Source organism: Erinaceus europaeus, chromosome 11 (assembly GCF_950295315.1).
Source record: "Erinaceus europaeus chromosome 11, mEriEur2.1, whole genome shotgun sequence".
Taxonomy (NCBI): Eukaryota; Metazoa; Chordata; class Mammalia; order Eulipotyphla; family Erinaceidae; genus Erinaceus; species Erinaceus europaeus.
In genome coordinates this window covers 65101551-65113869 of record NC_080172.1, presented here as the reverse complement: position 1 = coordinate 65113869, position 12319 = coordinate 65101551, and the positions used below count along the sequence as shown (strand labels likewise).

Below are 12319 nucleotides of genomic sequence, written 5' to 3'. Positions count from 1 at the left end.
TTCTTAACATCAAGCATGGAAGCCTTGCTTGGTGGGGCCCTAGCTCAAATCTTTAAATTTTATTATTATTATTATTATTTATTTTCCCTTTTGTTGCCCTTTTTTTTTGCTGTAGTTACTATTGTTGTTGCTGATGTGGTCGTTGTTGGATTGGACAGAGAGAAATAAAGAGAGAAGGGGAAGCCAGAGAGACACCTGCAGACCTGCTTCACTGCCTGTGAGGTGGCTCCCCTGCAGTTGGGGGGCTGGGAGTTCGAACCGGGATCCTGGCGCGGGTCCTTGCATTCGCGCCATGTGCGCTTAATCCGCTGCGCTATCACCCGACCCCTGCCTAGCTCAATTCTTAAGCCTCTTGAGCTCAGTACTGTTTGTATCTCTGTCAACATTTCAGCCATGGTCACCCCCCTTGAAGTTTCTGATGCATCTCTTCAGTTCACCATTTATTATTACTTTTAAAAGGATAGAAACAGAAGCAGAGAGAGAGAGGTAAAGTGGAGGAGTTCACAGCACCAAAGCTTCTTTCAATATTATGGGGGCCAGGCTCAAACCTGGGTCATGCACAGCGCAAAGTAGCACACTGCCCAAGTGAACTGTTTTATTGGCCCCAGTTGGCCATTTCCAAGGTATGATCTGTGGAGATCAGGGTGTATGGAGACCCTTTCAAGGGGTGAGTGAATATGAGTCATGGCAAGTGTAAGAAGAAGCAGTAGATTTTAACATAAGCACAGCATGTAGATGGAAATGGTTCAGATGCCATAACGCAACAAACCTGCTACTTGTTGTGTCTTAGTTTCCTGTCAAAAAAGAGTACTATGCACCATTATCTGACAGGGATATTAAAATACTACCTTCTTCACCAGCTCTGTCACTGGAGGAGTGTGACAGCAGGGTAAGCAAAGTCCCTGGAGCAAAATTTAAGGTGGCATTTATTGTCAGGGCTCATCCTGCACAACTATGGTCCTGACAGAAGATGCCTCCTTAAATTTTGTCTCCTAGGTGCCCTGCTGATTCCATGCTACTTAAGGCCTGGCTATGAGGGTCTGATTTCTCTTCACATACTTTAACCCAAAGAGCAGCAGGCTGAATGCAGAGGTGGCTGCAAGAATCCAGCTGTCTTCTATTAAGCCAGACCTTCAGGAGATTTTCAAAAACATAAAACAATGCCACTCTCCTCACCATTTTTTCCTATTTTAAGGAAAACCACAGCTCTTTTTCATAGAATATATGTTAATGTGAAATGAATTTTTTATGGCTACACATTCTAAATATTTCATCAATGCCAGGATTTCAATTTCTAATACATTATATATCCCCAGTTAAATAAAAGCCCTTTGGGATCCATAGCAATTTTTCTGACACTAGAAAGTTTGAGAACTGTGCTATTAGGCTGAAAAATGTAGGGAAGCATTTTTTTTCCTGTTAAAATAAACATGGCATGAATGAATTTTGACTAGGAGTTCAGCGGAATTTCAGTAGATAGATTCAGGTAGCCCCCAAGCTGGCCTCCAAGACTCCTTTGCAGTCTATAGAGGAAGCAGTTAGAACATAGGATCTCTTGAGTCCAAACTCTCACTTGAGACTCTGGTTCACAGCTTCCAGGGATGCACATACTTACAAGTTTCTCTAGGAGCCCCCTACATCTACTTCTACCTCTTATTGCTATTGAGTATGTAAGTAACACTGCTTCAAACTTTATTTTTCTCTTTTTCTGTTATTAAGTCTGTGATATCCTAGGGCACAAGCATTGGGATGTCTCCTCCCTTTATGTACCCCAGAACAATGAGCATAGAGCAGTGCTCAGGGTCAAAGTGCGGTGGCTGAATCCTAATGAGCCATCACAAGGGATACTCCTATTTTCATCTCCTATCCTGATACCATCTCCTCCAGGAAGCAATGGGGCACCAAAGATACAGACACAGCAGACTCTGCCTTCACTCACATTGAGCTTGTACCTGATTCAGGTACCTAGGGAGAGAAAAGCAAGGTGGGGACTATGTGGTTTTTTCTCAAGGATGACACACTTGTGAACGTACAAAAGCACACTGAGAGAAAGAGGAAGAACCACAGCTTTAACTCTGATACTTGCCTAGGGTGCTAAGGAACAGTGTGGACTAGAGCTGGTAGCTCTATTGTGTGTGTGTGTGTGTGTGTGTGTGTGTGTGTGTGTGTGTGTGTGTGAGAGAGAGAGAGAGAGAGAGAGAGAGAGAGAGAGAACAAACACAGTATTGAAGCTTCCTTCAATGTGGTGGGGACTGAACTCAAACCTGGTTCACAAATCAGCACACTATCCAAGTGAGCTATCTTTCCCTTGGTAATTTATCTTTTGGAGAAAAGCTTCCAGGGAGAGTACTGAGACTCAAATGCATCCCTAATAAAAGTTAATGTAATACATCAATTAATTCTTCTATAGTTTTATATTTCTCTATTCTCTTTTTTTCTTCATTTCCTGAACCCATTTCATCTTTCCAAAAAATGTGTGTAAGTTCACCCCCTTTTCCCTCCCCTAAAGGGGAGGGAAACCAGAACAATTCCCAAGACCAGCAGAGGGTAAGGAGACCCAGGAGGGATCCCAGCTCCTTCTTACTGCTTTTCACTTTGACACATAACTACCCTAAAAACCCTGACCTTCAATTTTGATAATCTTTCTCTGTGCTTCCCATCCCTTTCTCATGTGGTGCCAGAGATAACCAGGTCAGAGGGAAGTAAAATTCTAATGGAAAAATACACCATTGATAAATCAAGATGTCTCCATAATTAAAATATTTTACTCTGTCCCCCAGGAGTGCTGAGAAGGCTGCAGGACTTTTCTGTTTTTATAGGAGCTACCTTGTCACCCGCCCTCAGTCATCAGCATGCAGGCATCACACTGGGTCTGGGAGGTGGTTAAAGTTTCAGGGTTGGATGGGAGACAAAGGGTGGAGACAGCCAGGAGAGCAGGAGGACTGGCAATGTTTTCAAACTGCCCTTGGGTCCCTCTTCCCAGTGACAGCAGAGCATCATATTCACTTGTTTCTTTGCAGTGACTGAAGAGAAAGGGGGCTTTTGTTTGTTTGTTTGTTTGTGTTTACCAGTCTTGACACTTTTCTGCTTGACACACTAATAGGCTCACCACTTGACACCATGTCTGATCCATCCACTGCTCTGTGGATGTCAAGGAAGCTTCCCAGTGAGACTTGGACCCAATTATGGCACCTGGTTTACATTTGGAGCTTGACAGATGCTGGGAACCTTTTAGACTCTGGGATGATTAGGGCAGACCTTTCCCTGGCTTGCAAGAAACTTGATACCCTTACACCTGTTTCGTTGGTATCCCATGTATTCTTAATGAGTGACCTTTCCCAACTCAACCCACTGGGTCAATCAAAGACTCAGTGACAGGGACCTTGAGGCTCAAAAAGGAAAGGCGACTTGTTTGAAATGATCTTTCAAGATTGTAACATGTCCTCAGTTCCTTAGGAATCAGGCTCAAATAAGAAATACAGACAGGTCAGGGAAAGAGTAGCAAGCCAGTCAGAATTTGTTGGAGGTGGAAAAGAGAACAAATTAAGGGGAGTGCTGTCCAAATGTTGGTGGTGCTGATTTCTGGCACAATTACTCTGCCTTCTGCTGCCCATCCACGAAGGATAAGAGTCAGAAATAGATCCTCTCAGTATCATTCGTTAACTTCTTAAATCTGATGGGGATGTGTCTCCCCAGATAGATGTTTGAGAAGTGGAGTGGAGGTAGGTGTTCAGGGAAGATGGTAGTGGCGGTTGAAAACCTTTTAAAAAAAAAGCTCATCTTACTCAAGAAGCCAAACAAGGAAAAAAAAAAAAGAAAAAGAAAACACAACAGTGAACAGGGCTTATTTCAGGAGGCAAATGTGAATAGGGCTTATTTCAGGAGGGAAATGGGCCATCCAAAGAACAGATGGGAAGTGGGCAGACTGGGAGTGGGTGGATGATGGATTATCCACAGGAATGGACACATCCTCAGCAGGTAGGATGCAGTGTTCTGAGTCATGTGAGGTAGCCAGTTGGGTGAGTCTTATCCATTGATCTACCCTGCTCTTTTAGATTAGGAGGTCAGATTAATGATTGTATGGATGGAAAGGGTTAGCTCTTTGACTATATTAAAGATAGAAAATAGAGTAAGGGAATGAAGGCAGTCACTGACATCTACTGGAATTTAGAGAAAGTCTTCCTGTGAAGAGCAGGGATCTTCAAATGCACAAACAGATGAGGTTTAATCTGGGGCTTAGACCCAGGTTTACTGTTCTTTCTGTTACAAAGAACCAGTAAAACAAAACACAAGAGCACGAGGCTTACTAATCTTATATATTTTTGTTTTCCCCTAAGCTCTACATACTCCCTTTTAGAAGACATTACTTATTTTATTTGGTAGATGGAGAAAAAATGAGAAGGGGTGGGGAATAGAGAGGGAGAGAGAGAGACACCTGTAGATCTGCTTCACCACTTGTGAACCCTCCCCCTGTGGGTGGGAACCAAGGTATTGAATCCTGGTCATTGTGGGTAGTGATGTGTTTGTTCAACTGGATGTGCCACTGCCCAGCCACCATCATGGGTATTTCAGTCAGAATGATGACCTTCACTGTCTGATTTCCTTAGAGAACACAGTCACATAGCATCTGAAACTTGAAAAGTAGAATGTAACTTGAAAAGAAACATGAGAAGAACATGTAGATTTTTTTTCATCCAGTCCTTCTAAGGTGGTGTCTTTTTTTTAAAAAAAAATTATAGGAAGGAAACACTGACAAAAACCACAGGATAAGGGGGGTACAACTCCGCATAATTCCTACCACCAGAACTCTGTATCCCATCTCCTCCCTCCTATTCTTTATCCCTCTGGGAGTATGGTCCCAGGATCATTATTGGGTGCAGAAGGCGGAAGTTCTGGCTTCTGTAAATGCTTCCCTGCTGAATATGGGCATTGGCAGGTCAATCCATACTCCGAGCCTATCTTTCTGTTTCCCTAGTGGGGCAGGGCTCTGGGGCAGCGGGGCTCCAGGACACATTGGTGGGGTCGTCTCCCCAGGGAAGTCTGTTTGGCATCATGTTAGCATCTGGAACCTGGTGGCTAAAAAAAAAAAACAGTTAACATATAAAGCCAAACAAATTGTTAACTAATCATGAACCTAAAGGCTGGAATAGTTCAGATGATGAGTTGAAGGGGTCTCTGTTTTGTAGATAGTTAGTAGGCCTATTTTATTTATATTCCATAGGGTGCATGACTATACTAGTTTTTTTTTTCTGAAGGCGGTGCCTTTTTAAAAAACATTTAAAAATTATTTATTTATTTCCTTTTGTTGCTTTTTTTGTTTTAGTTATTATTGTTGTTATTGATGTCTTCATTGTTCGATAGGACAGAGAGAAATGGAGAGAAGAGGGGAAGACAGAGAAGGGGAGAGAAAGACACCTGAAGACCTGCTTCATCACTTGTGAAGCAACTCCCCTGCAGGTGGGGAGCAGGGGGCTGGAACCAGGGTCCTTAGGCCAGTCCTTGTGCTTTGTGCTATCTTCGCTTAACCCGCTGTGCTACTGACTCCTAGGTCATGCTTTCTAACAGCAGTCATGACAAGAGTTCTTCATCCAGTCTTTGACCACTTGCCATGATGATGTCTCTGCAATCAGCTTATCAGAGACACTTACGGTGAGTAGACAGGTGGCTCTTCTCCCTCAGGAGGAACCAAACCTGCCTCCCTCTAACTGGGACATCTGGGTTCTCATGGTACATTGAGGAAGCTTAAATTTGCTTTATCTGGCTTATTTTCTTATGATATTTCTGGGGAGATGGGAATCCAGGAGGCCTGGGTCTCTGAGAAACATGGCGGCTGACTGGGGGAGACACCAAGCATGACTATATGAAGGCAGAGGCAACTGAATTGGAAAAAAACCTTAAGTTTGGTAACAGAGTTGGACACCTTTCTGAAGGTTTCTGAAAGCTATGTAGAGACCTTGGCCAGTGGGGGTACAATTTCTTTAATATCACTTAGCACCATGGCTTTATTAACCATCATGGAAATTTCGGTGTATCAAGATACATGGATGAAGTATGAATATGAAGTAGACAAAGACTTTTCTAGCAAATTGAGGATATATATAGATATTATTGTTGCCATGAATTGCCAGTATATTGGGGCAGATGTACTGGATTTAGCAGAAACAGTGGTTGCATCTGCAGATGATCTAGTTTATGAGCCAATATTGTTTGATTTTTTTACCATAGCAGATAGAGTGGCAGAAGATGCTACAGCTGATTCAGAGTAGGCTGCAAGAAGAACATTTAAAAGCTCATCAACAGTACTGCCACCTAGGGAGGATGACCAATCAGAGCCCCCGACACCTGCAGGATCCACGGTCATCTGTACACCAACAAAGTCACAGGGAACTTCCACATAACTGTGGGCAAGGCCATCCCACACCCCTGAGGCCATGCTCACCTGGTGGCACTTGTCAATCACGAATCTTTTCTCACAGAATAGATCACTTGTCTTTTGGAGAGCTTGTTCCAAGAATTATCAGTCCATTAGAAGGAACTGAAAAAATAGCTGTAGATCACAACCAGGTGTTCCAATATTTTATTTACAGTTGTGCCAACAAAACTACACACATATAAAATTTCAGCAGACACCCATCAGTTTTCTGTTACAGAAAGGGAGCGTGTCATCAACCACACAGCGGGCAGCCGTAGTGTCTCCAGCATCTTTATCAAGTATGACCTCAGTTCTCTCATGGTGACGGTGATGGAGGAGCACGTGCCCTTCTGGCAGTTCTTCGTGAGACTCTGCAGCATTGTTGGAGGCATCTTCTCAACAATAGGCATGCTACAAAGAATTGGAAAGTTTATAGTCGAGCTCATCTGCTGCCGTTTCTGACTTGGCTCCAATAAATTTGTCAGGTCTGTCCCCTTTGAGAAATGTCACACAGACAACCACTTACCTCTTCTTGAAAACAACACACATTAACATTTCCCAAGGGAAGGAGATAAACATTTTTCCTGAGGCATAAAAACCTTTTTTAAAATAATAGAATATTGTGCAATATACTCAAAGATGAATGAGAAGTAGGAATCACACCCAGAAAGAAAAAGGAGAGAAAGAGAGAACCCCCAAACTGAAGTCTTGTTTTGTGTTGTGTCTGTTGCATGTGTCCTGGAAGAAATGTGTCTGAGTGGAGACAGTGCCATGGGGTACTCATCTGAGGAGGCACCTTCTGAAGCTGGCACAGCAAAGGCTGAAACCAGACCTCACTTCTGGGTGAGAAGAGTTAAAAAATCAGCCACTGAGCCACATCTGGAGGGAATAGGCACTCAGGTGTGTGAGTGTTCGCATCTTTTGTTTTTAAAAGATAATGATGTCAGAATAAAATATGTGAGATAGATGGACAACTAGTCTAGACTTTAAAAAGTTGTGATCATTGGAGTTGGGCACAAAAGTAAAAATCTCTGGGTTGAGGGCAAGGGTTGGGCTTCACTGGGGGTTGGAGGTGTGTGGGGGAGGATGGGATGGGACACAGTCTTTTGGTGGTGGGAATGGTGCTTATGTACACGCCTATTAATTTGTAATCATATAAATCACTATTTAATTAACATGAGGGGTAAAAATTGATTGAATGTCTCAAACTTTTTAATGCACAGACCATAGGCTGAGTCTTTGATATGTTGACTCTCTCAAAAGCTTAGACCAGGGCACAGCTATATACAAATAATATCAAAGGACATAAATTATGGTGATGTTGTGTATGATACATCAAATCCTATCAAAGGGATTTTTCAAAGTTAACCCAATTGCCAAATAATATGATTAGAGCAATAACTATTGCCTTCTTAAACCCTAAGACAGCAGGAACCTTCAGCTTCCTCTATAGAACCTATATTTCCCAGTCCTGGAACCTCTAAGATGGGGCTCACTTTCCTGCATGCTTCTCTCAATTCATACGAAGTGATATCACACCTGCTGATCCCAACCTAATTAACCCAACAAGTACCACCTCGGTATGTTTCACTTCATACTGTGTCCAGAAACCTCAGGCATGGAATGTCAACGCTTCAGCCTCATTACTTGGGTGAGACCTTTCCTTTCTTAGGATTCTCTAATTCCATTCCAGGTGGTTCACTTCCTAACAAAGTCCCAAAACCCAGATATAGACCAGGTACCGTGAGATAGAGCATATGTTCACATGTATCCATAAATTAGGGCAAAATATATACCTGAAAGCAAAAGTACACAATAATCTGAAGTGAGTCAGTATAAAGTTCATAATGAAATAGTGTCTACTTAGACTTAGATACCCTCCTCACCTACTTTCTATTACAGTTCTCTCACTCACTCCAAAGCTAACCTTAGCAAAGCCAAGGACTGCAAAGGCTGAATAAGGGCAACAGACTGGTACACTTTAACGATGTCTCTTTAGTCACTATCAGGCCACCCCATCAGCTTGGGCCCTATTTGGGGAGTCCTGAGATTCCCAAACAGACATGATGGGCCTAGACCTCAAATAAATCCCTCTCTCCATTGTTACTGGTCATCTCTATCAGAAACAACAAAACAGACCCCTTTGTAGACCCCCATATGACCTTGCCCTCAACTTGGATCAACAAGGATAGAGAATGTTCCATCCTCCTAAGGGAGGCTGGACAACATACTCTATGCTACACCTGAGGAAGATGGATCCTGATATTGGGGAAGCTTGGAATGTTCCAACTGATGACTACAGAATGTGAGGTCTGATCTACAGGAATGCAGAGGTCACATAGGCTCCTAATCTGAATATAGGCCCCAGATCAGATCAAATTGATCGGGGTTACAGTCAACAATATTTATACACCTTTCCCATATTTGGGAGCTACTCTCTTCCCAGATCCAGCTTTCTGGTCCTTTTTCTAGCCATGACATCATCTCCCCAGACAATAACTAGGATACACCTGCATATCAGATTTCAGGCTCAGGAAAAAAAAAAACAACTAGTATAGCCACAGTCCCTTTGGAATATAACTAAAATATGTCTACTAGCTATCTACATAATGGAGAACCACCCTCCCCCAACTCTTTATCTGCACTACTCCAGTTCATGATTAATCAACAACTTGTTTGGCTTTATATGTTAACTCTCTTTTTAGTCACCAGGTTCCAAATGCTGTCATGATGCCAACTAGACTTCCCTGGACAGACAGCTCCACTAATGTGTCCTGGACCTCTGATTCCCCAGAACCCCACCCCCACTAGGGAAAGAGAGAAGCAGGCTGGGAGTATATATTGACCTGTCAACGCCCATGTTCAGAGGGGAAGCAATTACAGAAGCCAGACCTTCTACCTTCTGCATCCCACAATGACCTTGGGTCCATACTCCTAGAGGGTTAAAGAATAGGAAAGCTCTCAGGGGAGGGGATGGGATACAGAGTTCTGGTGGTGGGAATTATGTAGAGTTGTACTCCTCTTATCCTATTTTTTTTTATTTTAAATTATTTTTATTTATTGGATAGAGACAGCCAGAAATCAAGAGGGTGATAGAGAGGGAGAGAGACAGAGAGATACCTGCAGCACTACTTCACCACTTGCAAAGCTTTCCTCCTGCAGGTAGGGACCAGGGGCTCGAACCTGGGTCCTTGCACATTGTAACATGTGCACTCAACCAGGTGCGCCACCACCGGCCCCTATCCTATGGTTTTGTCAGTGTTTCCTTTTTATATATATAAAAAATATGTGATGTTTCCTAACTGGATCCTAAGACTACTTATGTGTGTGTGTGGGGGGGGGCAGGGGTGGTGGTGGTGGTGGGGTTGCTAACAGGTGGACCCACTACGAGTAATGAAAAGTGTCAGTGTAAAATATTGCAGCATGAGCAGATATTTAAGGGGAGGCAATGTCCAGCCTGAGAGGACATCATAGTTCAGAATGCCCAGTGACCTATAAAACTGAATGCTGAAAGAAGTACCTACATTCAGAATCTCCTGAATGTGTTCTGATCCCGTGTTAGACTGTGCTCTAGCCTTTTTCTCTTACACGGGTTCATTTTAAATTTCTAGACGATGAAAGACTGGAAACAGTAAGAGGGAGAAATAGCTCAGGTGCCATTAAAAACAGTTTGGAATGTGAAAAAAAAATTTGCTTTATCTTTTTATTATGAGAGATAGAGAATAAGAGACAGGGAGACAGAAAACTAGAGCACTGCTCAGCTGTGGCATAAGGTAATGCTGGGGATTAAACCTGCAGATTCTGGGTTCATAGGTAGGCAAGTTGGTGTTCTGATCAACTGAGGCATCTCCATGGCTGAGGAAGTTTTTATTTTTTTCTTTGTTGTTGTTGTTACTGTTGTCATCATTGTTGGATAGGACAGAGAGAAATGGAGAGAGGAGGGGAAGACAGAAAGGTTGAGAGAAAGATAGACACCTGCAGACCTGCTTCACCGCCTGTGAAGCAACTCCCCTGCAGGTGGGGAGCAGGTGGCTTGAACTGGGACCCTTACGCAGGTCCTTGTGCTTAGTGCCATGTGCGCTTAACCTGCTGCGCTACCTCCCGACCCCCGAAATTTCCCTATTCTTTATCCTTCTGGGAATATGGACAAAAGATCTCTATGGGGTGCAGAAAGTGGGAGGTCTGGCTTCTGTAATTGCTTCTCCACTGGATCTGGGCATTAGCAGGTCGATCCATACTCCCTATGGCTGAGGAAGTTTAAACTGATTAATTCATTTTTGCAGACCTGGGGCCTCGCACATGCATGATTTTAACACTCTGTCATTCATATACTGAGACACAGAGATAGGAGAGATACCATAGCATCAGCACTTCATCCAGTGCTGTAGCAGCTCTCTTGTGGTGCTGGTGTTCAAACCCAGACCACATACACAGCCAGGCATGTGCCCTATCTGGTGAGCTACCTTTTTGTTCCATTACATTTTTTTTTTTTTTTTAAATATGACAACTCTATAGTGTTTGATGGCGACAAGCAGTCTCCTCTATGCCTGCTTTCAATGCTCCTGGCAGGACAGGAGCTAGGCTTCTGGCCAGTCAGGATGTCCAACTGTGGACATGCTCCAGTTTGTCAATATCTTTCTTACCCGTGCCCTGTGCCAACTACAGAGAAGACTCATCTGCAGCCACTGAGCTCAGAGTAAAGTGGAGGGACAGGCAATGAGATGAATCTTGGTGGCTTACAGGTTGGGCAGCCAAAGAGCTCTGCTCAAACTGTCTGTAAGAGCAGCTATCTTTCCAAGAATGCAGAGGTGGAGACAGCAGGGGTGAAGGATGTGGGGGTAGGGGGGTCAACTAGACCAAGTGAAGGTTTAATTCTTGATCTGGGCACTCTGTCTTTTCATCTTTGTGTGGGTCTCACTGGGAGAGCGAGTGCTGGGTAGTAATAGGATGGGTGGGTGCTGGGGGGGTGATACACTTTATTTATTGCTGATTTTACCAAAAATATTCAGAAAAATCTGTCTTTATAAATTTCCAGAGGGAAAAAGAATAGGAAAGCTATCAGGGGAATGGATGGGATACAGAGTTCTGGTGGTGGGAATTGTGTGGAGTTGTACCCCTCTTATCCTGTGGTTTTTGTCAGTGTTTTCTCTTCATAAATAAAAATTAATTTTTATTATTATCTTTATTTTATTTATTGAATAGAATCAGCCAGAAATTGGGAGGGAAGGGGTGATAGAGAGGGAGAGACCCCTGCAGCCTTGCTTTACCACTCTCCAAGCTCCCCCCACCCAAGCAGGTGGAGACTGGAAGCTTGAACCTGGATTCTTGTGCATTGTAACATGTGTGCTCAACCAGGTGTGCCATCACCTGGTCCCCTATTTATTTATTTTTCCATCAGGGTTATCATTCTGATTCAGTGCCTGCATAATGAGTGACTCTACTGCTGCCGGTGGCGTGGTTGCTTTCTTTATCTCTCCCTTTCTTCTCTTTCTCTCTCCTTCCATTCATTCCCCTTCCTTCCTTCTTTCTTTTTCTTTCTTATAGAGATGGAGAGAAATAAAGGAGGAGAGAATGCGAGGGAGAAAGACACACATGCAGAACCCCTGTGAGACTTCTCCTCTGTAGATGGAGTCCAGGGGATTGACTGAACCTGGATGCTCACACTTGGCAACATATGCGATCTACCAGGTGCAACATTGCCTGGGGCTATGATGATTTTATGTAAATCCAGACTCATCCATCACTATCATTTTGAGGCTGGGTCAGCATACTCTGCCACTCCAGGAAGACATCCTAAAATAAGTGCAGCCTAGAATGTTCCTAGTTACAACCATAGAATTCAAGCTCAGACCTACAGGCATGCAGAGGTTACACAGGCTCCTCTATGAATATGGCCCTCAGGTCAGA

General features: G+C 43.5%; 1 protein-coding gene across 3 annotated transcripts in view; it reads right to left on the bottom strand.

Moving 5' to 3' along the window:
* Positions 1-6259: 6259 nt before the first annotated feature.
* The window catches only part of LOC132541384 (potassium voltage-gated channel subfamily D member 3-like), a 198512-nt gene continuing 192452 nt past the window's right edge, over positions 6260-12319 (bottom strand). For all 3 annotated transcript variants that reach the window (XM_060201883.1, XM_060201882.1, XM_060201884.1), the window contains one exon: positions 6260-6823. In XM_060201883.1, the coding sequence (XP_060057866.1) occupies positions 6634-6823 (190 nt within the window). In that variant the 3' untranslated portion in view covers positions 6260-6633. The remainder of the gene's footprint in view (positions 6824-12319) is intronic.